The sequence below is a fragment of the Chamaea fasciata genome, unplaced genomic scaffold, assembly GCF_029207755.1.
Source record: "Chamaea fasciata isolate MVZ Bird 193981 ecotype frontalis unplaced genomic scaffold, bChaFas1.0.hap1 SCAF_10, whole genome shotgun sequence".
NCBI lineage: Eukaryota > Metazoa > Chordata > Aves > Passeriformes > Sylviidae > Chamaea > Chamaea fasciata.
This window is the reverse complement of record NW_027094095.1, coordinates 28,550,908-28,578,846: the sequence shown is the minus strand read 5'-3', so window position 1 is coordinate 28,578,846 and position 27,939 is coordinate 28,550,908. Positions and strand designations below refer to the sequence as shown.

At 47.5% G+C, this 27,939-nt stretch overlaps 1 protein-coding gene across 2 annotated transcripts; it reads right to left on the bottom strand.

The window, feature by feature from the left end:
• Window positions 1-23: 23 nt before the first annotated feature.
• PRKAA2 (protein kinase AMP-activated catalytic subunit alpha 2) lies at window positions 24-22,975 on the bottom strand. Of its 2 annotated transcripts, none has more exons than XM_066192878.1 (9): window positions 22,834-22,975; window positions 17,126-17,267; window positions 15,087-15,180; window positions 13,623-13,767; window positions 12,686-12,773; window positions 9,956-10,180; window positions 8,163-8,667; window positions 6,002-6,128; window positions 24-5,776 (listed from the first exon to the last, which is right to left on the bottom strand). In XM_066192878.1, the coding sequence occupies exons 1-9, from the start codon at window positions 22,925-22,927 to the stop codon at window positions 5,538-5,540; spliced, it is 1,659 nt and encodes a 552-aa protein (XP_066048975.1). In that variant the 5' UTR covers window positions 22,928-22,975; the 3' UTR covers window positions 24-5,537. The 2 variants fall into 2 exon arrangements, with proteins under 2 accessions (XP_066048975.1, XP_066048976.1); XM_066192879.1 differs by having other exon boundaries at window positions 24-5,770.
• Window positions 22,976-27,939: the final 4,964 nt, after the last annotated feature.

Here is a 27,939-nt window from a genome sequence, read left to right as displayed (position 1 = left end):
CACGAAGGATTTGCTGCTTTTATGTCTTTTCATCTCTGAGTTTATTAAAGTGCAAATGTCAACCATGGAGACAGCTATCACATGCAGTGCAGTACACCGAGAAACACTTTCCACGCCATAAATGGAAGGAAAAAGGCTCTGTTGTGATTATCTAATGCACAAAGGACAAAACTGAACCAGGGCTCTGTGCCCTTCCATAACATAAAGTACTACAGCCATGAATTGGAGAACAAAACCTTCTCCAGGCCCTCAATTGACAAAATAGAAAATATCGAGAAGGATGGAGTGTTTATAGAGCTCTGGGGTTTTTTTCCTGAGCTTCATGTTAATGATATGTTTGAAGAGATGCTTCTATTCAGAACTTTTAAAAGTTCAGCATCTTTTCCTTAAAATCCTAAATACATAATATTATAAATCATAAATACTCTTTAGAGTATGATTTTAGGAATTACAGTGGACAAGTCCAGTTCACCTTTCTCATTCTGTCTGCCCAAAGATGCTGGGCCACGGACACCACAGAAATCCTGGGATTCAGTTTTGCTTTGTGCTCTAAAAGAAAAAAAACAAAACAAAACAAATGCATTGAGGTACAAACCACGTGAATATAACATGATACAGAACACATGAACATGCTTTCAGCAACAAGAATAAATATTACCATGGCTACAGGATCTACTTCACAGCTTTGTGAGATGAGGATAAATAAACTATTTCCAAACTTGAAAAAAAAAAAAATCAGAGATGAGTCTTACAAATAAACTTGGATTTTTAAATTAAGGCAGCTTCAGCAGGAACTTCAAGGCTTTTGTTGAAAACAGACTTTTTCTAACACCAAAAGTGTACTCGTGCTTGCAGGTAGAGCTCGGATTCACAGTCCAGTTCTCCTAATTTTGATAATTAAAACCCAGCAAAGATCTGTGCATCAAATACCAAGTGTGCTCTCTGCAAAAGTCAGTGTTCCATCAGTAGGTGTCATGTGGGAACTCTGAAACCCAGTTCATCTCTCAGGCATGGGAGTGAGGTACCTCTGGCTGAATCAGTAACTCCACGGCCCAGAGGCAGACTGGGAATTCAGAATTACGAGAAGCTGTTGCATTTTTTTTAATAAGTGAATGATGAAAAAGGGATAAATAAGGGGAAGGCTAAAGAAGCCAAAGGAAAGCACTAAATGAAAAAGCCCATACCAAAGTAAGACCTTAAGCAAGGTGACTCTAGTAAGGTACATCATATACCTGGAACAAAACCAGATCCTAAAACTTTCCAGGAAAGAAACAGCAGGAGCTCGAGCGGGGGTTGGTTTGGCTCATCCAGATGTGCGATTCCTCTTCCCTCTCTCCTCTCAGCTAATAAAAAGGGTGAAGCCAAATAATTGCACAACAAATGGTACTTCAAGTATTTAGAAACACGGCCTGCATGTCTCAGCGGGGGGATCCTGCGTGAGCTGGGGAAATTGTGCACCTCGTGAAACAAAGCTGCCACTTCCAGCAGCCCCAACGCGCAGCGAAGGCACGAGTTCACGTCCTGCACACAGCTCCCTCTTCCTCCTACAGGGGTGCATGCTGACAGTAAAGAGCAGTGAAATGAAAAGGAGTAGACAGAAGGGTTATTTTGTTCAAACCTCATCAATTCCAACACGAATGCCACTATAATCACACACAGCAACGTACACACAACACGCACGAACCAGCCGGTTCACGTTTTTTACAACACTGCCCATATATTCCCCTGTGCTTGTACACACCTCATGAAATGCTAAACTGGACACGCAGCTGAAGATGCATTTCTGACCCGTTAAAGGGGAAAAAAAAAAAAAAATCCTGCTGCCTTTACCTGCTCAGCTCCAGCTCCTGAAAATAAACCTGCCCCAAACCCCATCGGCACCAGGGCTTTGGTCAGGGGGGTGGAAGGGCAGGATTCTCGCAGCTCCTGATGCCACTTCCCCTCCCATCCCTGGCCAAGGCCATGCTGAGCCTGATGGGGTCAGCTAAGCTACTCATGAGCTTTACACTTAAAAGAGGGTGTAAAAACAGCATCCCCTTTGTCCAGGTCCTCTCAGAGGCTGGGATTAGTGAGTGGTGGCAGTGTCCAGGGCAAACACCTGCCCTGCTGGAAGAATAAAGCTGAGAGGCCAACAACAGGGATGCCACCTACATTATATATATATGCATATATAATATTTACATATATATAACTTTCAACAAGAACAGCACAAGGTATTTCTGAATTAACTCATCCAGGAGCTGGAGGTTTCTGTTGGAGCCCATCTGAACTCTCTATCCTTTGCATTTTGTCTCTCTCCCACTTGGGCTGAAGCAAAATTTGGGTGAGTTTGTGGCTTGCAAAGCGCAGCTGTCCAGTGGCTTCTGAAAAAATTGCACTTGGAGTAATTCAAGTTTCTGTAGGTCAAATATTGTCTACCCTGCTTTCCCCGACGCTTGTGCATGTACCAGCAAAACTCAAAAAAGAGCTGACCACAGTGTAACAGTGTCAAAGTTAAACTCTTGCTCTGGAAAATGTAACTGGAGGTCAGCAGCTCCTCTGCAGCTGGGAAACAGAACACAGCCTTATTTGAAGGTAAAATAAATAATAAAAAGAAGTTAAAGTCCTCAGAGTGTTTCAAAGTGCAGCACAGATTTGGGTAAGGCTGTGATGGACTGTTCAGACCATCAATGTGGTCACTGAGGAGGTGCTTCCACCAGTCCTGCTCCCTCCACTGTCTCTGCTGACCCTGAGCAGGGAAGTGCTTCATCTCCTTGTGTCTCTCCGCATGGAAAGCCAAGTAATTCTGACTTGCCCTCCAGGCAGGACTGTTTTTGCAGATCCACACAGCAGTTAATGCTTGCACGGGTCTGAGAAGATGCCAAATGCCACAAGGGGCTTATTCTACAACCCAGAAATCCCTCCTGCCTCCAGGAAGCAAATATTTCCTCCCAAGGGCATTTGCTGCTGCTAAATACTGTTAGTTCTGCTGGGGAGGAAATCCCAGAGGACAAGAGTCAATTTAAAATAAGACATCAGTACATCTACCTGCTCCTGAGCCCCAGATCGTAACACACCAGCCCCTTATCAAGGGGGCTACAGGTGCTGCCAGGATTTTGGCAAGATGCTCAGTTGGCAGTGAAGATTTGAAAAGCCTTTAACAGTTCAAACACATTTCACTCACTGCTGTTTTCTGGATGGGAATTAATGCCTGACCCTACAGCTGCTCCTTTGCAAAGGGGTTTCTCTCCATCACCCCAAACCATTCAGGGCTCTTTGCTCATCTCCGGCTTGATCCAAAAGCTGCTGAAGGGCTGGGTGCTCCTCAGCTTTGACTCTGGGGTGAGGTGTGGTTTTTGGGGGGTTTTTTTTGCATGCAGGAGTTTGGATTCTCCACCCAAACTCACACCACAGCACTGGGGACACAAATCACCTGGCAGCCACCAGGCACAGCACCAAAGCCATCCTCCACCCCAGAGTATTTATTTAATAATCATAATATAATAAAAGGCTTGTTACAAAACCTAGGAGCACTACAAATATTTCCAGTATTTCTTTTAAAAACAGAGCTGTTCTGCTGTGGGCTTACAGTCCAACCACTGCTGTGTTGGATTTAGTGTTCAAGAGCTTAACAGCAAAACTGATTTTTTTTTTCTTTTTTTTTTTTTTTCTTTGGAAGCTTTCTACTTTGTGCGGCTTCTGGAAAAATTGGAGCTGTAAAGTCACGTTAGTGAGGATCCAAGCACAATCTGTAACAAAAGTAAGGCAATTTTGTGGTTCTTTTTTTTTTAAAAAAAAGGACTTCAAGCTGAAAAGGTCTATTTAACTGCCAGTAGATGGCAAAAATATCCTGTGTTTGTCTTGATTACCTTAAATGATTAGTAAAAAAAGGCTTAATGTGTTCTCTTCCTTGCTTCTCATACAAACTTGCAGAAAGTATAAATTAAAGTGCAACTGTACAAAAAAAAACAACCTAGGAAAAAACCTCAAGGGGTCATAAGAAGCTATCAAAAAGACAGATTAATTTTTTTTTTTTCAAGTTGAATGACTGCATAACTGGGACCAGCAGAAGTTCTTTGCTTTGTTTCTTGAAACAGAACACCAAAAAAAGAAAATCCAGGACAAAACCAAACCTCCCACCCAGGATTTTTTTGGCAAAGCTTTCATAAAGCATTTGTTCCTTGATTAGACTATTACTTCATAATCAAGTAAATGGAATTAAATACCATGTCAAAGCCAAGGAGATGCCAACGCTGCCCATTAGATTAATCCCGTGTAATAAAAAAATAACAACCCTTTTAAACAAAGAAATCACATGCGTTAAGGGTTTACCCTTGGGTAACAAGAATTTAACCTTAAAAATCCCCGTGGTTCATCTTAAAAAATAAAATCCCATCCTTCAGACAGCCAGTAGCAAAGAACAGTAAAATTCCAGGTTGGGATTTGCCTGCCTGGTCAGCGGTGTGGCGAAGGTCACAGTCCAGTGGGCAGCAGCAGGACGGGAGAGCCTTTGGGCAGGGGCAGTGAGTGTCCAGCAGCAGGGAAGGCAGATTTGGCAGTGATTTTGGGGAAGGTGACAGCAGGCAGAGCTTCCTAGGGGAGAGGTGAGAGGTGAGTGCTCCAGAGCTGTGCGCTGCTGACGGCTCCTGCCCATCAGGGATGATCCCAACCCTCGGGTGAAGCGCTGGGTTTTCAGGTGGGTGATCCACATCCTGTCCTCTGCTCACCCTGTTTGGGATTCAGCCCCTGGAGCCTGTGGTGAGGCAGGGGAGGGGGAGCAGGCTGGGGGGAGGTGGTGATTAAGGGCTGGGGAAAAGGCAATCTGCCTTCAGCTCCGAGCATGGTGAGCAGGTCAGCGCTGTCCGGAGCTCTTGGGAGGAAATAAAGCACCTTAGGGACACTCCTCTGCCAAGGCTGGACATGGGGAGGCCTCCCGCCAGTAGGTTTGCGCCAGGACCTTTGCACATCCCACCTTCCCTCCCCAACTTAACAGAGGGAAAAAGAGAGGGGAGGGAGGTCATATTGCACTAGAGCAGAAGCATCCCAGCAGCTGCTGCTTTGGGGAGGAAAGTGTCAGAGAGGCTGGTGCCTGGGTGTGAACACTGCAGAGCCGCTTCATCACCCTCCACTCCATTTCACAGAGCTCCTGGTCAACCCCTCTGCCCTGGCTCAGCCCATCCTGCTCCTGCTCTGCAGAGCATCAGGGAAACACCAAACTCCCTGCAGGAAGCTTGGCTATGGCTCCACTACCTCAGGATGAACCAGGGGGGAGGTGTTTCCCAAAAACTCAGTGATACCTTTGTTACTTTACAGCCTTGACATTTCCCATGGGGTTCACAAGGAAAGAAAAAAAAAAGAGGGTATCGGATACATTTCGCCAGGCACAAGGAGAGAAATGAAGTTAATTTCCTTGGTGCCTTGCTAGAGGGGGGGCACGTTTTGGGTCTGGACTTGGCTCTGCGCCACGGGCTGTGGGGTGGTGAGAGGAGGAAGAACAAGGACGCGAAAGAGAGGAGGGGCGGACGAGTCAGCGCGGATCCTCACAGCAGAGGCGGCCGTCAGCGGGCCAGGGCCATGATGAGGCTGGCACACATCTCGAAGAAGTCCATGGTGTGGCTGCCCAGGCGTGGGGGCACCGAGGGGATGCTGCCCACGAAGGAGCCGCTCAGGGAGCCCATCAGCGACTGGCACTCGGTGGCCGCGGCCGCGTCGATGCTCAGGCGCGGCCGGTGCAAGCCCGCGGCCGAGCAGGAGCGCTGGGGCGTGGAGGAGCCAGACCTCTGCTCCATCACTTCGTCTTGAAAAGCCCAAAGGAAAAAAAAAAAAAAAAAAAGAAGAGAAGAGAAGAGAAGAGAAAAATTTGGATTAGTTTGGCCGCTGGAGCGCAGGTGTGGTAATGAAATGGGGATGGCAGCAGAGATGGACGGCTTGAAAGCGTTTTTGCTGAAATGACACAGGTGTTGAGCGCTTCAAGATGCTTCTTAAACTTCCAGCCTTGCCTCCCTGCTCTCCATCTACTCACCATCGATGCTCTTGAAGTCCAGCAGGTAGCTGCGGTTGTCCACCTGGTAGAGCTGCAGGCTCATCTTCACGTAGTTGCCGGTGACGGGGTTCTTGCGGCGCACCCGCAGGTGGTAGGCGTTCACCACCTGCAAGGGGAAAGCTGCCCTCAGCAGGGACACTCCAGCCAGCAAGAGGAACACTTATTTCCTTACTTGTTCTACATACCAGCAAGACGTCTTCTGGGAAAAAAAACAGTTTCTCAAAAGGACAACGCCTATAAAACGAAGCAAACGGCTTCATTTCCTCCTATCTTTAAATATTCTTCTTAAGGCTGTGATTCACCAGCTGCTGGCTGAGGAAGCTGCAGTGACCCATCTGCCAGGCACAAAAATGATGTTTGCTCCTCCCTCACCAGCAGCCATGGCCACATGAACCAAAAAGGCCACTGGTGGACCCACGTACATGGACAGTGCTCATGAAATCAGGGCAAGCTGGGCAGAGCACAGCTCTCCCACCAGCACAGCTGAACCCACTGCTTGTAGATCAGCCTCAAGCTGAGTATTCCCCCTGGCTGCTTCCCACCTCACAATCTGCTGCATCTCATTTACAATGAGATCTTTTCTCGGAGCTATATTTGTGAAGCAACTGCGTGGATGGGAGAGTTAATTCTGATGAAGAGTCACATCTGAAGTTATTCTTAGGGTGGGAAAGGCTATTGTGAAACCTCCTCGTATGAAAAAAGCTCCACTGCCTACACAGAGATGTTGGGCTGAGTTGGTTTTTGAGGCTGTACCAGAAATACAGCAGGTTTGTTCACTCCCTGTAAAACCATGCAGCTAACAAATGTCTGGCTGGTGTGGGCAAATGCACCTGGCCACGGTCCATCTCCTCCCTGGTGCAGGGAAATGAGGTTTCTGGAAGCTACTTGGCTTTAAAGACATAATAATATCAAAAATAAGGAGGAGTCAGGAGGTTTTAAAAAAGCAGCGCAGTGAAATTCACACAGTACAACGCTTGGGAGCTGGAGGGAGGAGGGGAGCTCCTCTGGTGATGAAGATCTGGGCTGAAATTCGCCTTACCTGGCTCCCAATGCTCACATGATGCTGCTGCCAAAGGCCACGAGCCAGGAGAGCTCACCTCAGGGGCTGCACCAGGATTTGGGGAGTCAGGCACAGCAGCAGAGATCCAGGGCTGACTTAAGGATTTATTATTCCAACTTTGAAAACGACTGTGACTAAATGTTACACAGCCCTGGAGAAATACCTGCAGTGAGTACTGTCAACTAAAACATCTGGGTTTAAATCAAGAAGCTGAGCCCTAATTTGAGGGAGCAATAAGTGTCTGAAAACACATCTGGTCTGTGAGCACTGCTTCATCTCCATCAAGGAAAAGGCCACCTCATCAATGATACAAACCCAGCACCCAAGGCCCCCTGCCCCTCATCTGGGCATCCTTTGGGACAGCTTGTACTGTGCCACTTCAGTCCTGACAGGACCAGGCAGAAATAATGAGAGTTCCTCTGCTCAGGAGCACTGGAGATGACCTCGCAAGGAATTAGCCACTAAAATTAGCAATGTGAACAGCTCCTCTTATCCCTGCAGCTAAACGAGGCAGAGTCATCGAGCACTCAGGAAGAAACCCCTCATTTCAACGCCATGAATAAACACTGAAGCACACAGCTGGCACCTTAATTCAGTGAGTTTGCCTTGACAAGGAATAGCAGGGATGACTGCAAGGTGGGGGCATTTATCAGGAAACAAGCGAGGCTGTAACCACACTTAAAACTGTGGGCCTGATATTTCTGGGTCTGAGAGATTTTAGCCTGCTAGCAGCTGCTAACTTTTTCCCAAGGAAAAATTTCTCAAGAAAGCTTCTTCTCAAAACAATCTTGGCAGACAACTCTCCTTTCTCAAAACAATCTTTCTCCTTCTCCAAGTGGTGTTTTGCTCTTTCTCTAGTCAACCAATAAGACTGGAAAGGTGTTATTCCTATTCACCCACCATGTTAAGTCTGTATCGGAACACCTTATAAAAGGTAGTAAGAATTAAAAAATAAAGCCTTTTTTTTCTATGCTCTTTGCCTTCTGAAGTACTTGGAGTCTTTCTTTCCTGTCCTACAGCAACAATAAACCTCCCTGAGTTTATGGGATTAAGGATGCTGGGGCACCAACACCCCCTTACCTTCCACTCAAAGTCCAGCTGCTTCATAGCCCGGTACACCTCGGCCATAATGTCATAGGGTTTGCTCTGGCTGCGGATCCCCAGGTGCCACTTGGCCTTTTTGACAGTCAGGGGCTTTGGCTTGGTGGTGTTGAGGGCGTCCAGGGGGCAGCGGGCCTTGGGGCTGTCGGCGATGAGCGGCGGCATGCGCTCGGGGTGCGGCTTCACGCCGGGAGGGATGTGCAGGGCGCTGTCGTCCATGAAGGAGCCGGTGGGGGGGCTGGAGGCCAGGTAGAACTCGCTGGCCTGGTTCATGATGCGGCGGTTGTCGATGACCAGGTGGTAGGCCACGGCCAGCTGGTCCTGGGGGTCACCGCTGTACAGGCTGTTCATCACCTCCGACTCGGTGCACTCGAACTTCTCGCACACCTCGCGCACCGCGTCGTCGTCGATGACCGTGGCGTCGTAGGAAGGGTCCTCCGGGAACAGGTAGCTGGGCAGCTCCTCCTTGAACCACTCGTGTTCCCTGGGGGAAGGCAGAGGGGAGGCTCTGTGTGAGAGGCAAGGTGGGGAACCAGGGCCAGGCAAGGATAAATCTCAGCTGATGAGCTGGGAGCACAACCCAGCCCGGTACAGGGACGGCGATGGCACCCTGTGTGGACTCGATATTTCCTGAGCTTGAGAAGAGCTAGCTCTTCTCAAGAGAAACCTTTCAACAGTTTTTCTCTTTCCCAAAACAACCTTGTGTAAACAATATTGCTTTCCCATAACAACAGGGAATATGTTGTTTGCTAATTTTGTTACTTAGCCAATGGGAGAGGTCTCAGTCCTATGGACCAATAATGTCTTCTTAGCGCAGCACGTTACAAAAGCGCTGAATGAATTGTAAATAAAACCTGATTTCTACTGCCTTCTGACTGGAGTCATCTTTATTTCGTGTCCTATTGTGACAACCCTGCACATTGGGCTTTGAAGTAAGAGCTCAGCACTTCCAAGATCCTCACACTTTGGGATTCCCATGGGGCTGATGGACATACACAGCACCAAACCTACCCAATTTACAATGATAATTAATTGTCTAAAACTCATACACTGTCTTGTCTATAGGTTCTATGCATTTGCAGCAATTTCGACACATGTGCTGCCTCTCTACCACGTAATTAATCTAATTAACTAATTACTAAATGAATTACTAATTAATCTAATTCTAAGGAATTAAGGAAAAAAAAGGAAGTTTGAATGGGTTTGCTTGAAGGGTAGAATTAAGGCTGTCCATTGAAAATGCATTAAAAACCTGAGAACTCCTGGAAGCCCTAGTGACATTTATGTTGAAGCTTAGCACACCAGCTAGATGTAATACATCCAATATTTACATATTAAGTTAGTAATTCTTGGGTTTCTCCTCCTTTTCTTTTGGATATACAGCAAGTACAGATTACCCTATTCATCTGGTACCCATAGGGGTGTGGTCTTGTAATAAAGTAATGAAAAATGGCTGTTGGATATTAAGTTCTTGGAATGACTTCATGCTGTAGCTGGTTTTGCTGAGTGCTGTTAAGAGATTTTTAAGGCTATTTTATAATGCAATAAAACAGAATTTTAAATATTTGTGTATATATATATATATAAAAATGCTCATCCTGTCCATCATCACGCACTTCCAGCCAGCACAGAAGGGGTGCAGGGCTGCTCCTTGAATCACTTGGGACAAAAACCATCTGGATTAGCTGACTACTCCTGAAAACCACCCTGCCCAGGACAGTCACCAGGGGCCCCCAGAGTCAGCCAGCCCACCCCAGCCCACCCGAGCTGACCTGATGTCCTTGATGGTGGCTCGTTTGAGGGGGTCCACCTGCAGCATGTGCATGAGGAGTGTGGCCACGGAGCGGTTGAGGTACTCAGGGATGTAAAACACTCCCCCACGGATCTTCTTGAACAGGGTGGGGACGTGCTCGTCATCAAAAGGCAGAGTGCCACACAGGAGGGCGTAGAGGATGACACCACAGCTCCAGATGTCCACCTCTGGGCCAGCATAGAGCCTGCAATGAGGACAAGGGCAGGGGAAAGCTGTCACCCCCATCCTGTCCTCAGTCAGGGAGCAGGTTCTGTGTCACCCTCACCCTCTCCTCAGTCAGGGGGCAGGTGGGGGGACCCCCTGCCAGCTCCACCAGGGACAGAGCTCCGGCCCACGCCAGGGCTGCTCACGTGGTTGCCCCCAAACCAAATCTGCCTCAGCCCAAACTGCTCAGGAGAAGGAATGCCAAGGCTGGCATGGCTGCCCACACTCCTGTGTACAACCCTGCCTCCACCAAACTCTCCAAAAAGCCAAACCCCACATTTCCAAGAGCCCTGCCTGGCTGTTTGCTCTTCTGCCCTGAGGGCTAAGCCAAAAATTTCTGCTCATTGAATGAGGCAGATCAAACAGCAACAGGTAATTCTATCTCTGAGTGTTTATTTTTGGTGTGCTGGTATGTAAGTGCTCCTGCTTCCGACAAGCTGCCAAATGTGTTCTCTGCCATCACCAACTCGGGACACCCCAAATATACAGTTTTGCTGCTCCTGTTCATCTCTTTTTTTGCTACAACTGACGTCTCCTCAGAGACTCTGGGAGGCAACACTTGCCCTTGGGCTGTGAGGCCCAACCGAAATACAGAAGTTGAAATGCAGCTACAGAAGTCTCTTCATGAAACCTCAGCATCCTGCACTTGCTCCTCCTGAAAAGCATCACTGCAGACATATCAGTGTGGAAATCGTGCTGGTCATGCGTGTGCCCATTCTCTGAACACCCCCAAAACACTTGTCTGCTTCTCCCTGGGTGAGATTTTCCCTGCTGAGGCCAGGGGCAGCAGCAAAGCCATTTTGGACAGGCAGAGGCTCGGCTGGATGCCCCCTCAGCCCTGCCTCCATGCCCAACTCCCACAGATCAGAAACCTGATTCTTTTGCTGATAAGTGCACTGCCTGAACAGTCTTTTGGGCCTTTAAGCCCAAATGAGATACACTTTTATGGCTTTGAAACCTGAGCTGTCACGCTCTACTACTTCTGTGCTCTAGCAGGGAAGGCAGCAGGAGCCAGGAGTCAGCTCCCCGCACCCCACACAGCCACCAGCAAAGCAGGGAGGGTGGATTGTGCCTTTCCCCCTCAAATGCAGCTCTGAGAAAAGGCCAGCTTGGCATATTGAGCAGGGGCATGAAACTCAGGCAGCCCTGAGCCTGTAGGTGGGAGTGATGAGAGAGGGATGCAGCTGCTGCCAGCAAAAAAGTGCAACATGTGGGCTTGGTTTTGGTTTTCCTTCTTACTTTTGCTGTTACTAAGCTGCATTGCCTGTACCCCTGGAACACTCAGGGACTAAATCCTTCCTGCTGATCTGCCATGTACCTCGCCTCCTATACAAACTGAAAAACATGTGTCTGGCCCTCACTGAGATGGAAATACTATTAATATTTTTTTGGAATCCCAGTAGTTTCTGGCTTTGTCCCCTTCTTGACAATGAGGATTTACTTGGTCTCATTTCACACACAGAGCTGTAGTCACAACAGGGTTTTTGGATGCTAGTCTAATTCCTAGGACGCTCTGCCAACGCTTGCTCTGGTGTAAACAGGGATAAAATAATCATAAGCACAGCAAACACGTTATGAACAAAATGTTCTATTTTGAAGTTACAGATATAGGCAAAAAGACATTGGATTAGGAAAAGTAAAGCTCGTGGCAAAGGGAGATTAGAAAAAAAAGGGGGGCAGATAATGAGATGGGCAGTTTGAAGGACCATTCAGAGGACTGAAAATTGGAAATCTATATTTGCAATCTTTGCTAAGGTATTACAGAGAGAATCAGGGGGAAAATGTACATTCTATGTCATTTCTGTTCCTGACAGCAAAATATAGGAGACAACACTTCTACATCAACACATGGAAGTCCAATTCAACCTTGTGGGGTGTGTTCAACACTCCATATGCTCTACAGATGTTTCATGCTGAGAGATGCAACCACAGAAGAAGTTTGTCAATTCAATGAATCAGTTCAAAACAAAGCTCTGAAGGTTGAACAGACTGCCACAGCCAAAACCCCAGGCTTAAGGAACCAGAAGACAAGTATTTTCATTACACGTGTTGGGAAGTGATTAAAGACCTTCCTGGTTCTTTTGTTAGTGAATGGTTTTCCTCATTAACACTGTGTTTTATATTACAGGTGGGCAGGAGAGGAGGGGGTGGCCTGGAAAAGCCTTTCCACCTGGAACCTCAGTATTTGCATCCAAAGAGTCATTTTCACCCTCTTTAATTAGCAATATAAACAGTCAACATCTGGTATTAATAATTCCTCCAAAGTAAACACCTGTAGCAAAGCACAGTTTGTTATTACAGCTACTGAGAAGTAAAATAACCAAGAAAACCCTCAAATCTTTGCCAACAGATTCACCCAAACATAAAATCCAGGTTGGAAGGATTCAGCTGCTTTTACTAGATGTGCAGAGCTGCTTCCAATACCAAGAACAAATTTAAACTCCATGTGCTCACACAGACTCTGATGAGAAATGGAATGCCTTACCTTCCAGAGATGACTTCAGGGGCTGCATAATTTGGGGAACCACAGCTGGTGCGTAGAAATTCACCATCTGACATCATGTTGGACAGCCCTAAAAACAAAATGCCTATTAGACACTGATGTTTGATCTGAAGGTCCAGACACGCTGGACCCCAGATGAAAGGCAGGGAAGTGGAGTGGGATATTTGGAAGGAGACTGTTGATGCAATTTAGATAAACTTCTCTGAACTGATTGGAAAATTATTACTTTTGTTATTGTCGTTGTTTTTGTTATTTTTTAGTTGTTGTTCTCTTTTTCATGCCCAACCAAGGAATATTCACTCCAGGCTAATTTTGCTCCTCTAAGTTGCAAATCCCAGAGCATGGAGGAGAAGAGACATAATTCATCCCAGAGCACTTACTTCATCTGGCAATTGTGTGGGGCTGTGAAATGAGTAAATCTTCAGAAGGATTTACATTGCTAGAAAGGACTCACCAGGACAGAGTTGGTAGCCCGGGTATTTTAATGGATTTCAATCCCTAATGCCACTTAAGAGACTCCTGTTACTGCTTGTTGTAAAATGAACTGAGGCCAAGAGCACATGGCCAAACAGAGGGAGAACATGCACGAAAATAAACACACACAGCCAGCTCACCCTGAATTAGCTGAGCCTGCCTCAAACACAAATTAGGTAAATTTTATGTCACTAAAACACTAAAACACAGCAGAGATTTACAAATTACTTTGCTGCTCCATTCTCAGTGCCAGTGCAGGAGCAGCCTGCAACAAGTAAATCCCTGCTGCTGCAGGAAGGGCAGTGTTTGGAAGGGTGGGATTTCCAGGTGGAGCAGCTGGTGGTGGTGGCTGGGGCAGCAGGCTCTGGGTTTTGTACGGCTGCTCCGCAGCCACGCTCCGGCGGCGCTGGCTGCGCCTCTGGAATGCTGCTGAGGGGTCACATACCAAAATCTGCTATCTTTGCATTCATGTGTGCATCCAGCAGCACGTTCTCTGGCTTCAGGTCCCTGTGCACCACCATGTGCCTGTGGCAGTAATCCACAGCAGAGAGGATCTGCTGGAAAAGGCGCCGAGCTTCTGCCTCCTCGACCTGCGGGAAGAGCGGAGGGAACAGCGCTGGGGGTTGGTGGGCACGCAGAGCTGCCAGGGGAAGGTTTGACTTAGCAAGGAGCCAAAAAGGCTTCCAGAGTGCACAGAGGAAAATCCCAGCTTGCCTGTGACCAAAGGCAGCAAATAAAGCAGGTTTCTCACCCTTGCATTTTTATAACGTGGCAGTGTTTGAAAATGATACGGCCCAGAGATGAAAGGTGAGACCTCAATTTAGCTGAGGTGTCAAGAATTTAAAGGTGGCACCTATCACACAATAAATGGCCTGCTGTCCCAGTGGGACTGGTACAGATCCAGGCTGGACAAAACACCACAGAGGATGTTGCTGGGAGCGATTCCTCATGGACTTCCTCTGGAAGCAACAGGTGAAGCAGGAATATCGTGGTGATTTTAATAACCTGCATAGCTATAAAGTTGTATGAGCTGTATCAGAGAAACTGTATTTTCAATTATTGCTTTTACTGATGAATTTCAAAGACTGCCTTCATGAAAAACTGAATTTATGAATGCAGAAGCTCAGGAAAGGTCCAAATCAGTCACTGAAAAGATCTAGATGGGTAAAATAGAAAAGAAAATTGAGTCAGCTCCATTGACCACTATACTAACCTAACCCAATTTGCTGTAAATGTGTTAATTTTGTAGCACACAGAGGGAACATGTGACAGGCTGATCCTTCACATGAACCCTTATTCTGGATGTCCACTTTGGCCCATTTTTACCTCCTTGCCCTGCAACTGCTCCACGGGGCAGACACCAGCGATTTTCCTTGTAACCAAAATCTCACATTTCACGGGCTCAACCCACACCTCAGGTGATTTACACCCAGTGGGACTGCTGGCATCTGAAAATGTTGTTCAGATAAGCCACATCCTTGAAAAGTCTTCAAAGAACTTGACATGGAACCAAGAGGGGGGTCTGGGAGAGGTGAATGACTGGGGCAGAGACCACACCAAGTGGTCTCCCCCTCCCATGCCATAAATTTGCTGCTGATCCATGGCGGTTTTGACAGGCAACCCATAGCTAAAAATCACAAAAATAAGCCAGTTTTCCAAATATTTGCCCTAAGAAACACGTTACCTTGGATATTTTGGTTTGAGGATTGAAAATACACCAGAGAACGCTACGAAAAATCACACACAAGTTTCGTGCGAGCCGCTACGAGACACCCCAGATGGGGTTGCTGTGAAGCAACTTCTATTTTGGGCCTTAACCTTAAGTGTGCTCCCTTGAGCAGTCACTTTGCTCCTGAACACCATCCTCTTCCCACACAAGTGTCTGGGCTGACTTGGGACTGGCACTTACACGTCCGTGCTTACAGATGTAATCGAACAATTCCCCGCCCGACACGTACTCCATGACCATGAAGAAGTCTGTTGGTGTGCTGATGACCTGGTACCTTCAAAAACACAAGCAGATGTAGAAAAAAATAAGTAATCAGGAACAGGGAAAGGCTTTTAAACAGATTATTAATTCCACATCAACACTTCAAATAAGAATTTGTTTGGATCTTGCACTTGTAACTGCTTTCCACTTCTGAAAAGCCGTCTCTTGTTTCCAGTATAAACTTTCACTTGTCTGTGAAAGGACCTCTTTTCCAGACCTATGATCTTCCTTCAGCCCTTTAAATAATCCTCTGAAATATCTGCCAGGCAACCTCATCACATTTAGAACTGCCCTTTGAAATTTCCATTTTGGGTAAGATCTGCAACAACAACTTTAGAAATGAAGCCCTGGTTAGCTGGGGGCAAGGAGAGGATCCATCTGGTTTCCCTCACATCAAGAAAAACGAAGATAAAGAGCTCTAGGCACTAGAGACAGCTTCCTCTGGGCAGGTACAGAAATGAAAAGCAGACCCCCAAAAGCTGTCTTTCCAAATATTCTCTCTAGAACGGGGGGAAAATCCTTCTAGAATGGGGGGAAAAACCCAAAACATCACCTTCAGCTTGCAGATTTATTCTCCATTTTCCTTCAAAACGACCCCTCAGTGCTGCAAAGGCATTTCAGTGTCCCAGCTGGAATAAACTTCAAGTGATCAGTTGAGGTCAATGCAGCCCCAGGAATTCACAGCAGCACCAGCTGGGACCTCCCTCTCTTTTATTTCAGATTCATTGTTTTGTTGTTGTTTGCCTTTTTTTTTTTTTTTCAGATGAATTTAATGAATTTTTACAGGGCTGTAATTTGAAACAAAGAGATTTCAGCAATTTTCAGAGCCTGGCAAGGGCACGTGGGATACTCCCATAAAGATCAATAGCATCAACCTCATTTTTCTGAAGAGCTTTGGACCCAGACATCTAAGTTACTGTTAAATGCCCCAATATTTCTTTTATATACATTTAAAAACTTATTGAAAGGTTTGTGTGCCCCAGTCTCCTCACATCTTTGTCACTGTATTTCATGAATGCAACATGTATCACAGGACACAGATATTGTCAAACTGGATTTAATTTTTATTGCTTTGACAAATGTGTGAACAGGATTTGACTTGCAGGATGCTGGGCACACAGTTGAGGAGTCTCGCTGGCGCTTTTCTCGTGAAATAATACCAATCTGTTCTCCAATAAATCCATGGAACTGTGAAGTTACTCTAAAGTCAACAGTTGCTGCATGGTTAGTTATTTAACTGTAGAGAGAATTTGTTTTCCCTTGCCTCTAAGTCCCAGGTATTTGCTATATCTCATGCCAGTTTTAAGGCTGACCTAAATGTCAACTTACCCTTGCAGTTACCATTCAACAGCTTTCTTTTATAGGAATGCCAAAGATATTATCGAGTGCCTCATTAATGTGGGCTGGCTGCACAAACTGGGGATTGAGCAGGAATCCCAGAGCCTGCAGTGCAGGTGCTGATTTACGACCCCAACTCAGGTTCATCAAAGTGGCGACTTTCAAAACTTATGTCTGAATAATAAATTTCGGGGAAAAAAAGAAAAAAAAAAAGTGTTCTTTTAAGCTCTGGATAATCAGTCCATTAAAACATAAATCCTATTGACTGGAGGCCGAGGTTTCGCTCTCAGAGCCTGACCATGCTGCAGTTCATGGAATCACAGAATGGTTTGGGTTGGAAGGGACATTAAAGACCATCCAATTCCAACCTCTGCCACGGGCAGGGACACCTTCCACTACCCCAGGTTGTTTGAAGACCCATCCATCCTTGCCTTGAATGCTTCCAAGGACGGGGAAGCCACAGCTTCTCTGCAAAACCTATTCCAGTGGATCACCTAATACACAAAAACTCAACCACATTTTTTACTGCTCCAATCCATCTCCTGGAAGCCAGCAGGCTGTGCCTGAGAGCCCTTTGTGGCCAGAGGAGCAGCTGAGCACCTGGCAGGGAGGGTACTCACAGTTTGATAATGTGAGGGTGCCGGAAGAGCTTCAGGTTTTGAATTTCCCTTTTGATCTTCCCCACCACATCCAGGCTGCGGATTTTCTGCCTGTTCAGTATTTTCACTGCTACTTTGTGCCCTGTCAGCTGGTGTTCACCAACTATTGGAGAGAGGGAGAGAGAGAGAAAGCATTGCAAAGTCACTAAACAGTGCAGCAGGGTTCACACGAGCAGTTTAGGGCACTATAAGCAAAAAGCCACTTCTGAAGGGGGAAAAAAGCAAAGAGGAGGGTGTGAAATATTTCAAAGGTTTTGTCTCTTCACTGTTTTCCCAGTGGAGTCATAGAAGGGAGAAGAGAGGGGACTAATCTGCCAAAACCACTCCACTAAATAAAACAGAGTTGAGTTGCTGGAGGAGGTCATACCCCAAGCTAATTTGCAAGGATTTATAGCATGTAAAAGCTAGATTAATCAGAACCAGATATATTTAAATGGCAGAGGAGAATCTCCACCATAACACACTGGTAGACAAAATCCCTCATAAAACCCAGTCTTAAAACTAGACCATCACACTTCTGTTTTAAAAAAAATGGTATGGGGATTTTCCCTGCCCAAAATAGGACTGCGGGATTTGCATTACTAAAATGAATTTCTATTTATACTTCCTCCAGCGTGCTTCTTGCTTTGATGACAAGCTGCAGGAACACTGCTGGACTGCAAACTCTGCTTTTAGGAAGGATGCAAACTTCAACGTGCTTTTTTTTTTTTTTTTTTTTTTTAAATGCACTTGGTGCATTGAGATGCTGATGTTTATCTCCTGTGTTCAGGGAAAAAAACCATAACCATAAACTGGGAGGAGCAGCCCCACTGTCACTGGGGGAATTGTACTTAATGATATGAAACGAATTCAGCATGGGATCCATTTGTTATCAACAAACAGACCACACAAAAAAACCAAAAAGCTCCCAGGAAGCAAGATTTATACTGAATTTGAGAGCAGAAAGAGCTTGAAAACAGGATGTTTACACCCAAAAAGGGTTCTCAGAACGAGCAGCCCCTTCTCAGTGTTTTCTAATGTGATATTCAACAGGGTGACACACAGATGGTTTCCTAAAGCCTGCAGAGAAAAAAAACCTGCTTACAGTAAATATTTGTGCTCTCTAATTACCAACGTCGCCCTTCCAGTAATAACACGCGGTGCAAGGAGTTAATTATTGTGAGCAAACCTTGTTATTACATTATTAGAGCCTGTAATTTTGGCAGTCCTAATGAGCTGATCAGAAGCACCCGGGGTAAGCAGGAGGCATGAGAAGGGCAGGGCAGCAGCACTCAGGGCACACCAGGTCACTATTATTAGCCACCAGATAAGACCTGCCAGAGATTCTTTCCTCAATAAGAGCATCCTAAAAATAAAACACTTTACTGCCCTTGAAAATTAAAGCACCACTTTGCATGTCCATTTTATTCCTCGTAATACTGAAAACTACTAGATGATGGAATGAAAATAAACTCAGCTTTGCAGCAGAGATGCAATTTAGGGATTAGCTGAGGGCTGGAGGAGGCAGATAATTCCTCTGGTGCAGTGCAAGGAGAGTGCTGTAAATAGTCCAGGGAGGCATTTTCCCTGGTGAATCCTTGGGGAGAGGAGAGCAGGGCAGTGCTGCAGGGAGGTAAAGCAAAGTTTTTTCACTGAACTAAGAGGAAAACCCTGATTTGTGCCACCCTTTGTTTCAGGACAACTCTTTCTGGCCTTGCCTCAGCATACGCTTTGAAAAATTTTTATTATACACTAGGGGGAAAAAAAAAAAAGGCCATGCCCAGAATGAATAATTACTGTTTTTAATACTATTGCCAAATAGTTCATCCCCTTTCCCATCCGTGACAAACAATGTGTAACTCTGCGAAGGTTTGCTAGCACAAACACATTAATAATTAAAAATAAACAGCCTATTTTGTAATCCATCTTTTGCTTACAGTAAGCATTAGATACAGAGATATTATTGTTTCTGTCCCCAGTGACTTGTTAAGCCTCCTTGAACTCGGTGAGAGAGAGAGACAAAGAGGGAACACAATTTCCTATGTGGTGGGAGACTTTTAAGCCTTTGAGGGCTCTTTGTAGCTGCAGGAATTTGGACACAGGCAGTAAGGACAACCCTCCCTCTGCTCACAGGGTCACTGTCCCTGAACCTCAGATCATCCCAGAAGTGAGGGGCAGGTCCCAGGTCTCCCACAGGCATGGAAGAGGATCCTCACCCCAAAGGCGGCCTTGGCTGGTGGTGAGGACACCTCCTTCCCTCTCACTGCCTCCCCGGATTAAAAAAGTGGAAAGGAGGCTCCTGACATTTACTTATCTTTATAGAAGAAAAAAAAAATGAGGAGGAACAGTGATTTTGGCACCATGAGCAGAGATAATAATGAAAACCCCTTGACAGGATGGGATTTTACATCACTTTCTTTATCCTACCAGCTCAGGCAGCACAAGCAGTTAACATTTTTGCAAATGCTTCAGGGCAACGTAGAAGCTCATGGAGGGGTGAGGAAACTCCTTTCCTATCAGCTCTGCTGGCCCTCATCTCAGCCCAAAGTTAAGATGAAATCCATCCAAAACATATGTTTAGCAACGCAGCATTAATTCTGCCCCAGTGCCACTTGCTGGTGTGTTGTATCAGCCTTTCCCCGCCCTTCATCTGCTCAGTCTCCTTTAGTTTATCTTCCCTCTGACACAGAGTTTGTCTTTCAGCAGCAAGGCCATGGTGCCTGGGAAAAATGGGATCTGCCCCCGACTGGAGCCCGTGGAGGTGACAGAAACACAAACCAAGCGCTGCCAGTCCTCCAGGGACCACAGATTTGCCATTTTTGTGGCAAACAAGCGAGGGAAAGGAGCCACCAAGGCCCCCAGGGATGCTGTGGGTGGCATCACAGGGAAAAAAAACATTTGGGTTACTCTGCTGGATTTTGACTGAGGCTCTCCAGGCAGCAGCCACTGTGAACCTCGCTGTGTGAGGGCTGTGGTCACAGGAGAGCTTTTGGGGACACACAGGGTGGGAGGAGCCCACGGCACACACAGTTTGTCTCATCTGTTCTTGCCAACCTCCAGGGAAGGAGATGCCACCTCCTTCCTCCAAGGCTTTGCTGAACTCCAAATCCAAGACCTTCTCCACAGTCCTGTTTCTGCAAATTATTCTGATCTTTGGCCCGGAGGACAGGGAAAACAATGCTATTTGGTAAAAATGCTGCATGGTAACTTCAAGGCTTGACATGGCACCTCCAATCCATCTACCACACCAGCTCCTTCCACCCTCCTCTCTTCTAACAGATGCTGTGTCCTCATCACAGAAGGACAGAATTTCTACAGATGGAATTTCAGTATTATCACCAAAATCCTGCCCTCATCTGCCAACCTGTTTGCTCCCCTCTGTGCCTTGTGTGGAGTTTCTCTAAATGAGATCAAGAAACTGAATGGGCTTAAAACAAGACAGTTTCTTGCAGAGTTCAGGCAGTTTTTTAAGAGATCAGTTCCCTGATGACCCAGGCAGTCAGGGACTTTTTCCATCCTGTGTCCAGCTTCTGATGACTCAAAATGACTACTCAGCTCCAGCCATGAGTTCAAGCTCTGGTTTGTACCCCATGTCACCAAATCCTCCCTCTCGTTGCCAATTCTTTTTTCTTTAATAACAACAGCCCTGAACAACTGTAAATTATGATTTCTAAACTTTGACGAGTAAGGCAGGAAAAAGTGCCAGAACCAAAACCTTGTGCAAGGCAGAATTTGAAGACAACACACCAGCAACAAGAAATGTCACTGATGGCACCTGACTTTTCCCTGAAAAAGCAATTATTATACCCAACACACAACGCTTGAATCAATCAAAAAACCTCCTATTTTTCTCATGGAAATACAAATTTTCCTAAAGCTCATTCGATTAAAATGCTGTAATTCTGTATAAATGGGAGATTCCTTTCCTTCATTTTAGTTCCCAGTCTCAAACACAAACTTCACCTGCCAGTTGTAGGTAAAATATTAAGGGGAAAAAAAAAAACATATAAAGGGTACTACTCACCTATAAAGTATTTTGAGCTAGGAAATCTCTTTTATGTTATTTGAAATATTTCTTTGGAAAATGTCCATTTTCCCCAAACTCGGGTCATACGTAAGGTAGGGGGTATTTGTGCTAGTTAAGGAAAAAAAGGCTATTGATGGCAGCTTTAAATTGGTCTGCAAGGAAAAAACCTGCCTTTGGAGGAGTTTTGAGGTCTGCTAGTACACATCAGTGATTTAAATGGTCCTCACTGTTAGAAGTATTTATTCTGATAATTCTTTAGACAGTGAATTTGTGGTTTGGGATTAAACACAGCAATATATTTTTAGGGGCGTGATTAATGGCCACAGGTGGACTTAGCTGCAGTGGTTGTGGTGGTTTCTTTCATCTGCTGTCAATTTGGGTTTATTTTAAAACTCCAGGCACTGAGGGCAGGCACAGCACCCCGTTGCCCAGCCACATCCCAGTGGGGTGGGGGGACACTGAGTGGGACAGCTGCTACCCCAGCTCCAGCGAAACCCACTTCCTACTGAGAAACACAGCTTAGACACTGAAATTTGTTGGTTTTCTGTTTTTCCAGTATCATGTTTAAAAAAAAAAATGAAATTTGCAAGTAATGGCAGAATTCACAGGAAAAAGAAATACAAACATTTGCAAACCTCACAGCCAGGTAAAGCAAAGCCTTCAGGGTGTGAGTTGGCTGCCTTGTAATGACCGGCCAAGGAATCCCTGTGTGGAGCCCCAACCTGACACAATCCCCCCATCCTGGAATGGTTTGGGATGGAAGAGACCTTAAAGCTCATCTCATCCCACCCCCTACCATGGGCAGGAACACCTCCCACTGTCCCAGGCTGCTCCAAGCCCCATCCAACCTGGCCTCGGACACTTCCAGGGACGGGGCAGCCCCAGCTTCTCTGGGCAACCTGAGCCTCACCACCCTCTCAGGGAAGGATTTTCCCCCAGTATTTCAGCTAACCCTGCCCTCTGTCAGCACGAAGGCATTCCCCGTCGCCCCGCCACTCCACGCCCTGCCCCAAGCCCCTCTCCAGCTCTCCTGCAGCCCCTTTAGGCGCTGGAAGGTGCTCTGAGCTCGCCCTGGAGCCTTCCCTTCCCCGGGTGACGGCGGAGCCGGCTCATCCCCGCCCGCCGCGGTCCCTCCATCCCCGCGGGAGCCGCTCGGGGGCTGCGGGGCGATGCTCGGAGGGGCGGCAGCACGAACCCCCTTCGCTGCCCGCTCCAGGAGCCCCCGGAGCACCTGCCGCCCCTCGGGAAGGAAAGGAGCGAGGAGCGCATTCCCGGGAGCGAAGGGCAGGATGCCGCTGCGCGCTCCAGCCTCCCCATCGCCTCCCTCCGAGCGCGGCAGCGAAGTTTTGGTGGGTCCCGCCCGCAGCACGGGCTCCGGGGGCTGGGACAGCCCGGAGCACCGAGGGGCGAGCGCTGCATCTCCCACCAGCCGCCCGCCGCCGCCGCATCCCCGCCGCGGGCAGCGGCCGCCTCCCCGCCCGTGTGCCCCGGGCACGGCTCCGCCAGCCGCTCCCCCGGGGATGCTGAGAGGAGCCGCCGAGGCAGCGGAGCGGAGGGAAGGGAGGAGATGCCGGCGCGGAGGCCGCGGGAGCGGCGGGAGGGAGGCGGCGGCGAGGGGCGCACCCGGCCCGGCCCGGCCCCGCCCGCGGCCGCGGTACTCAGCTCTTGACTTTGCCGAAGGTGCCGACCCCCAGCGTGTCCCCCAGCACGTAGTGGCCGATCTTCACCCGCCCATCGTGCTTCTGCTTCTCGGCCATGTTCGCCCCCCGCCGCCGGACCACAATGCACAGGGCCGGGCCGGCGGGGCGGGGAGCGGAGCGGAGCGCGGCGGGCCCGGCCGCGGAGGGGCGGGGAGCGCCCGCCGCCAGGTGCGAGCGGCGGGGAGGGGACAGCGACCGCGGCGGGGGCACCTGCCGGGCACACCCCTGGGGGCGGCACCTGCCGGGGTGACGCCCTCCCCGGGTGACACTGTGTTCGGGGTGCATTCTGTATTGCCGTGCACCTGCCTGGGGTGACGCCCTCCCCGAGTGACACTGTGTTCGGGGTGCATTCTGTATTGCCGTGCACCTGCCTGGGGTGACGCCCTCACCGGGTGACACTGTGTTCGGGGGTTACATTCTGTATTGCCACCCATCTGCCAGGGTGACGCCCTCCCCGAGTGACACTGTGTTCGGGGTGCATTCTCTCTTGCCACCCACCTGCTGGAGGTGACAGCCTTTTAGAGAGGCACCTGCAGGAGGTGACACCCTCTCCGAGTGACACTGTTCGGGAGGTACATTCTCTATTGCCACGCACCTGCCGGGGGTGACACCCCTTGGGGGCAGCATCTGCCACAAAGGACATCTTCCTCTGGTGGCCCTGTCCTCCGTGTACACCTTCAATTGCCATGCACCTGCCTGGGGGTGACAGCCTCCTTTGGTGGCACTGTCCTCGGGGTACACTCTCTCTGCCTGCAGCGACACCCTCCTAGGGGTGGTGCCACCCTTAGGCTCCTCTCTCTTCGTGGGTAAACCTGCCTGATGTGGGGACACGGCCCTTTAGAGTGCACCCTCCTTTTGGGGCACCCTCCTTGTGGTGTGCCTAACTTGGTGTGGCACACGTCAGAGAAGTGCTGGTGGCACCCTCCTTGGAGTGACACCCACATGAGGTTCACACTGTCCTTGGGGTGCACCCTCCTCTGCCTGTGAGGGATGTCACACCTGCCCAGGGACGTGCCCATCAGAGGGTGGCACTGTCCTTGGGATGTGCCCTGCTTTTGAAGCTGCTTCCTTGGGTTGATCCCTGCTTTTGGTGACACTGCTCACCAGCCAGGGGAGCTGCTTTTGGCACAAAGAGCAAATCCCCACAGGAGAGATGCTGGGTGTGAGGGGCAGGTGTCCAATTGCACCCTCTGAGGCCCAGCTGTGCCTTGGGCTGGGAGACAAGGAGCACTCAATGGACAGTTTCAGCCAGAATTCCAAAAGATTCAACAGTGAAAGCAGGATGTTCTCCCTCATCTCCTACACAGAACATAAACTTTGTCTGCACCACATTTTATGCTTACATAAAAAAAGGATGGATTCTCATCCCAAAAGATAGCATGATTGAACACCAAAATCGGCACCTAGCGTATCTGAAAAGTGGTCCTGCCGCATTTTAATAGTGTTAATTTGTAGCTCTTTGTTTCTAATTCATCTGCACCAAGTAGCAGAAGGCAGTCACAAATGCAATCCGTGCTCCAAGGTAAAAAAGAGCTGTTTGGGAGGCTGGAACAGTATGTGTAAACACAAGGTCCCTGATAAAATAATGGCTAGCCAATGCAACTGTGCTATCATAAATAATAAAGCGGCAACTTAATTCGAGAAATCCAATAACATAAATAACTAGAATAACAAGCTGGGGGTAGAACAGGAAGGTTGCTGTAACACAAAGCCGTTTGTAGTATAATGAAACCATCTCTGCTCAACCAGAACAACTGATGTACGTGAAGGCATAAGAGAAACAGCTTTTACAAACAGTAAGCTTTGGATAAGATACCAAGCTACAATCTCCTGGAACGCCTGAGAAAGCTCTGCCTTCTTCAGGCAGCCGCAAAGCTGTCAGCCCATGCAAAGCCTTTACCCTGCAAGCTCTGGGCAGCTCTGCTCTGTCTTTGGGGTTTGTTTGATCTCCTCTTCCAGTCCTGGCAAGCCCTGGCTCTTGCCTGAATGAAACACCAGACAATGAGGTGTGAACTCGAGTGGTGTTTGTTTAATGGTTAAACTAATATGTTTAACAAGAGCTGCTGCATGGAGATGCACTGTTCTGCTGTCCTGCATGTTTCCTGAAAGCTGGTCACTAAATCTCAGAGCAAGCTGATGTCACGTGTGTTTCCACTGCCTGTTGACACACAGAAGCTGTCTACTAGAAACATCAAATTAATCAGGTTTTGAACTTACAGGATATATTTTGGGGACTTAAGGTTTGCAGGAGACTCACAGAAAGGCCTTTGCTTGGCAGCAAGGATGTCCCCAGGTGGGTCAGTGCCTTCCACCCTGTCCACTGTCGGTGAGAGCTGAGCCTGGGATGCTCCTGGAAAGCAGTGCCAGGGCTCAGGCTTGAGAAGGTTTACTTAATTTCCCTCTGGCTTTTAAGAGCATACATATATGTGTGTGTATCTCTCATGGGTACCTCATTTCCAGACACGGGGGAAGGGAGCTGTGCTGGCAGGCAGGAGCTGAAGGGTCTCAAGGAAAAGGCTGGGTGGGGCGTGTTGCTAGGAGATGGAGACTCCAGTGTCTGGCAAAGTGGCGTTTTTATTTTTGGTGCAGATCGCACAAAATGGTATTTGACTGTGAAGCAGGGTAGAAATCTCTTCTCCGTGCTTACATTCATCTCTGAATGATCTGTTTTGTGTAGTAGCGTTGCAGCTCATTTAAAACACAAATCAAATGTAGACTGTATGTCGTGCAGTCCAGCTGGAGGTTGGGTGTTTGCAATCTCCAAGAAGTTTTTCTTTTTCTATTTTCTTTTTCCCTGCTCATTGAGAAATCCCTTGTCTGAGAGCAGAATATATGTCTCTCTTTAGGGGAGGGCATCCTCCAATGCCTCTGGTTCCTTTGTGGCCAGTTGTCTCCTGTTTTTTCAGACACTGCGAGTTAGCGGTCAGGTTTTCTGGGTTTGAGCTGATTAAATCCATCCTGCCAGGGCTTGTTCTCTCTTGCTTTGCTGCCTGTGCCTCCTGTTTCACCCCAGTGCCAGCCAGGAGCCCCCCCAGTCCAGCTGGCTGCATATCCACCCTGCTCACAGACAGGGATTGTGCGATGGCACAGGGAAAGCTGCCATGGAATACCTGGCCCTTCCCTCTCCCTGCTCTGCTGCCAGGGCTGGATTTACAGGACAAATTACGTCTGAGTGCTAAAAGATGGAAATTTTTTGCACCCTTTTGTAGGATGCAGGAGTCCTGGGCAGAAACACAGATCCCTTGCAGCTCCCACAGAGGCTTTGGCTCATGCTGACATTTTGCTGGTGATCCTCTCAGGCACTAAACTGCCTTCACTGGATATTCAAAAGGAATTTTTTTTGAAATGCAGGGTGCTGATGGGCTGGGAGGGCACCAAGGAACAGCTGTGTGCTGCCTGTTGCAGCACTGACTTCAGCCACCATCATGAACCTACAGAAGGGTTTGTAGCTGAATATCTCCAGTTGTGTTCAGCTCCCACCTGAGCACCCTGCCCCTGTCACCACATTTGGGTGCTGTATTTTTCCAGTTCAATGTCACCAAAAAGAAATTCCAGGGATGCTGTACATCTGTTAACACAAAAGCTCAACTTCTGGGACATGCCATCCAACCCTTGTAAGTGCCCTAAATCTGTGGATTTTCAGTAGGATTTGCATTCCCAGTCTGTTTTGGGAGGAGATAGTTAATGAGATAATGCAGCAGTGGGTAAACTGTGACACGTGAAATGGGTTTGGTTTTTTTTTTTGAATGTTGGAGAAACTGCATGCATCAGAGGTAGCTTATGCACATTAGATTTGTAACCAAGCAATTCCCATTTATATTATGTAAGTGATGTCATTTATCAAATGCCCATGTAGCAGCCAAGAGCAGATGTTGAACCATTTGCGCTACAGTGTTGGAAATTAACTTTTCTGGGGTTTATTAAAATTATTGGTTATTCAAATACAATCTTGTGAGAGTGTAATATAATGGAACAAGCAGCATTATTCAAAAAAAATGTAATGGGTGTGGGTCCAGAACCTATTATGGCCTCTTGGTATTGGCTGAAAATCTGCGTGGTGATGCTCTGGTGGGGATGTGAGCTGAAAACTCTGTATGAGAGTGGGGAAGGAGGACGGTGATACTTGCATTGAGAATAGAACATTTTAAGCATGCACATCATAAACACCCATTTCATGAGGAGGCTGCTGAGGAGACACTGCCTGCCTGTGCAAGCACTGGGTGCACAACACTCTAACCAGCAGCAAGAGAAGGACATTATTTCTGAGAGGATTACTCCTACACGAGAATGAGACTTGTGGATAAGATTTTTATGAAGGGCACAAATGAGTAATTGGATTCCTCAACCCATTATAATGTAACAGTGATGAACTCCTGTTATCTTTTTATATGCCCTGTGACTAGTGTGATGATTTGGTTGGGGGGTTATTTTTAAAGCAGATAGCTGTGGTTGGGCTCTATGATCCTAGAGGTCTTTTCCAACCTTAAAAATTCTATTATTCTCTATGCTCTAGTCCCTTTAGTGCAATCATGCAATCAATCTTTTAGGACTTATCCCCAAATACAAAGCCCAATATGGGTATGAGGTGAACTATATGGAAAAGTCAGGGTGGTTTTTTTTTTTTACTTTCATGCTGTTTTACCCCCCTTTTTTTGCAAGTTGTGGGCAGTACAGTTCCTGCAGAAACTTTGTAGCCTCAGCAGCACATCCTGGAAGACAACTTGTGAAGGGTGAAGGCAAAATCAGAGACTCTGTGAGTTGCTTGTAGTAGCATTTTTTGGCTCGCCAAGTATGTTTTCTTTTTGGGCATAATCTATGAGATAATCCCAGCTCCACTGGAAAAGCACTTGCTGCTGAGGAGTTTGAAGTTTATCCTCATCCTTCACTTTGCACCCATGAACATCTATTCCAAGGACAGACTGAGGAAGAGTTTAGACCTGTACAGTAGACCCAGCCTTTTTTGACCTTGATATGAAATGCTGTTTAAAGATCTGTGACCTTGCAGCCTCAGGCACTATTTCCTTGCCCCATCTGAAGGATTTTCTGTATCAAACAGGGAGGAACAGCAT

What these genes read in the sequence shown, in the direction of transcription:
- PRKAA2 (XM_066192878.1), bottom strand. Translation starts at nt 22,927, where the DNA reads ATGGCCGAGAAGCAGAAGCACGATGGGCGGGTGAAGATCGGCCACTAC. An exon ending in CCTGAAGTCATCTCTGGAAG is followed by an intron (nt 10,181 to 12,685) that starts GTAAGGCATTCC and finishes TCCTCATTGCAG; the next exon opens with GCTCTATGCTGGCCCAGAGG. An exon ending in GGACTTCAAGAGCATCGATG is followed by an intron (nt 5,777 to 6,001) that starts GTGAGTAGATGG and finishes GGGCTTTTCAAG; the next exon opens with ACGAAGTGATGGAGCAGAGG.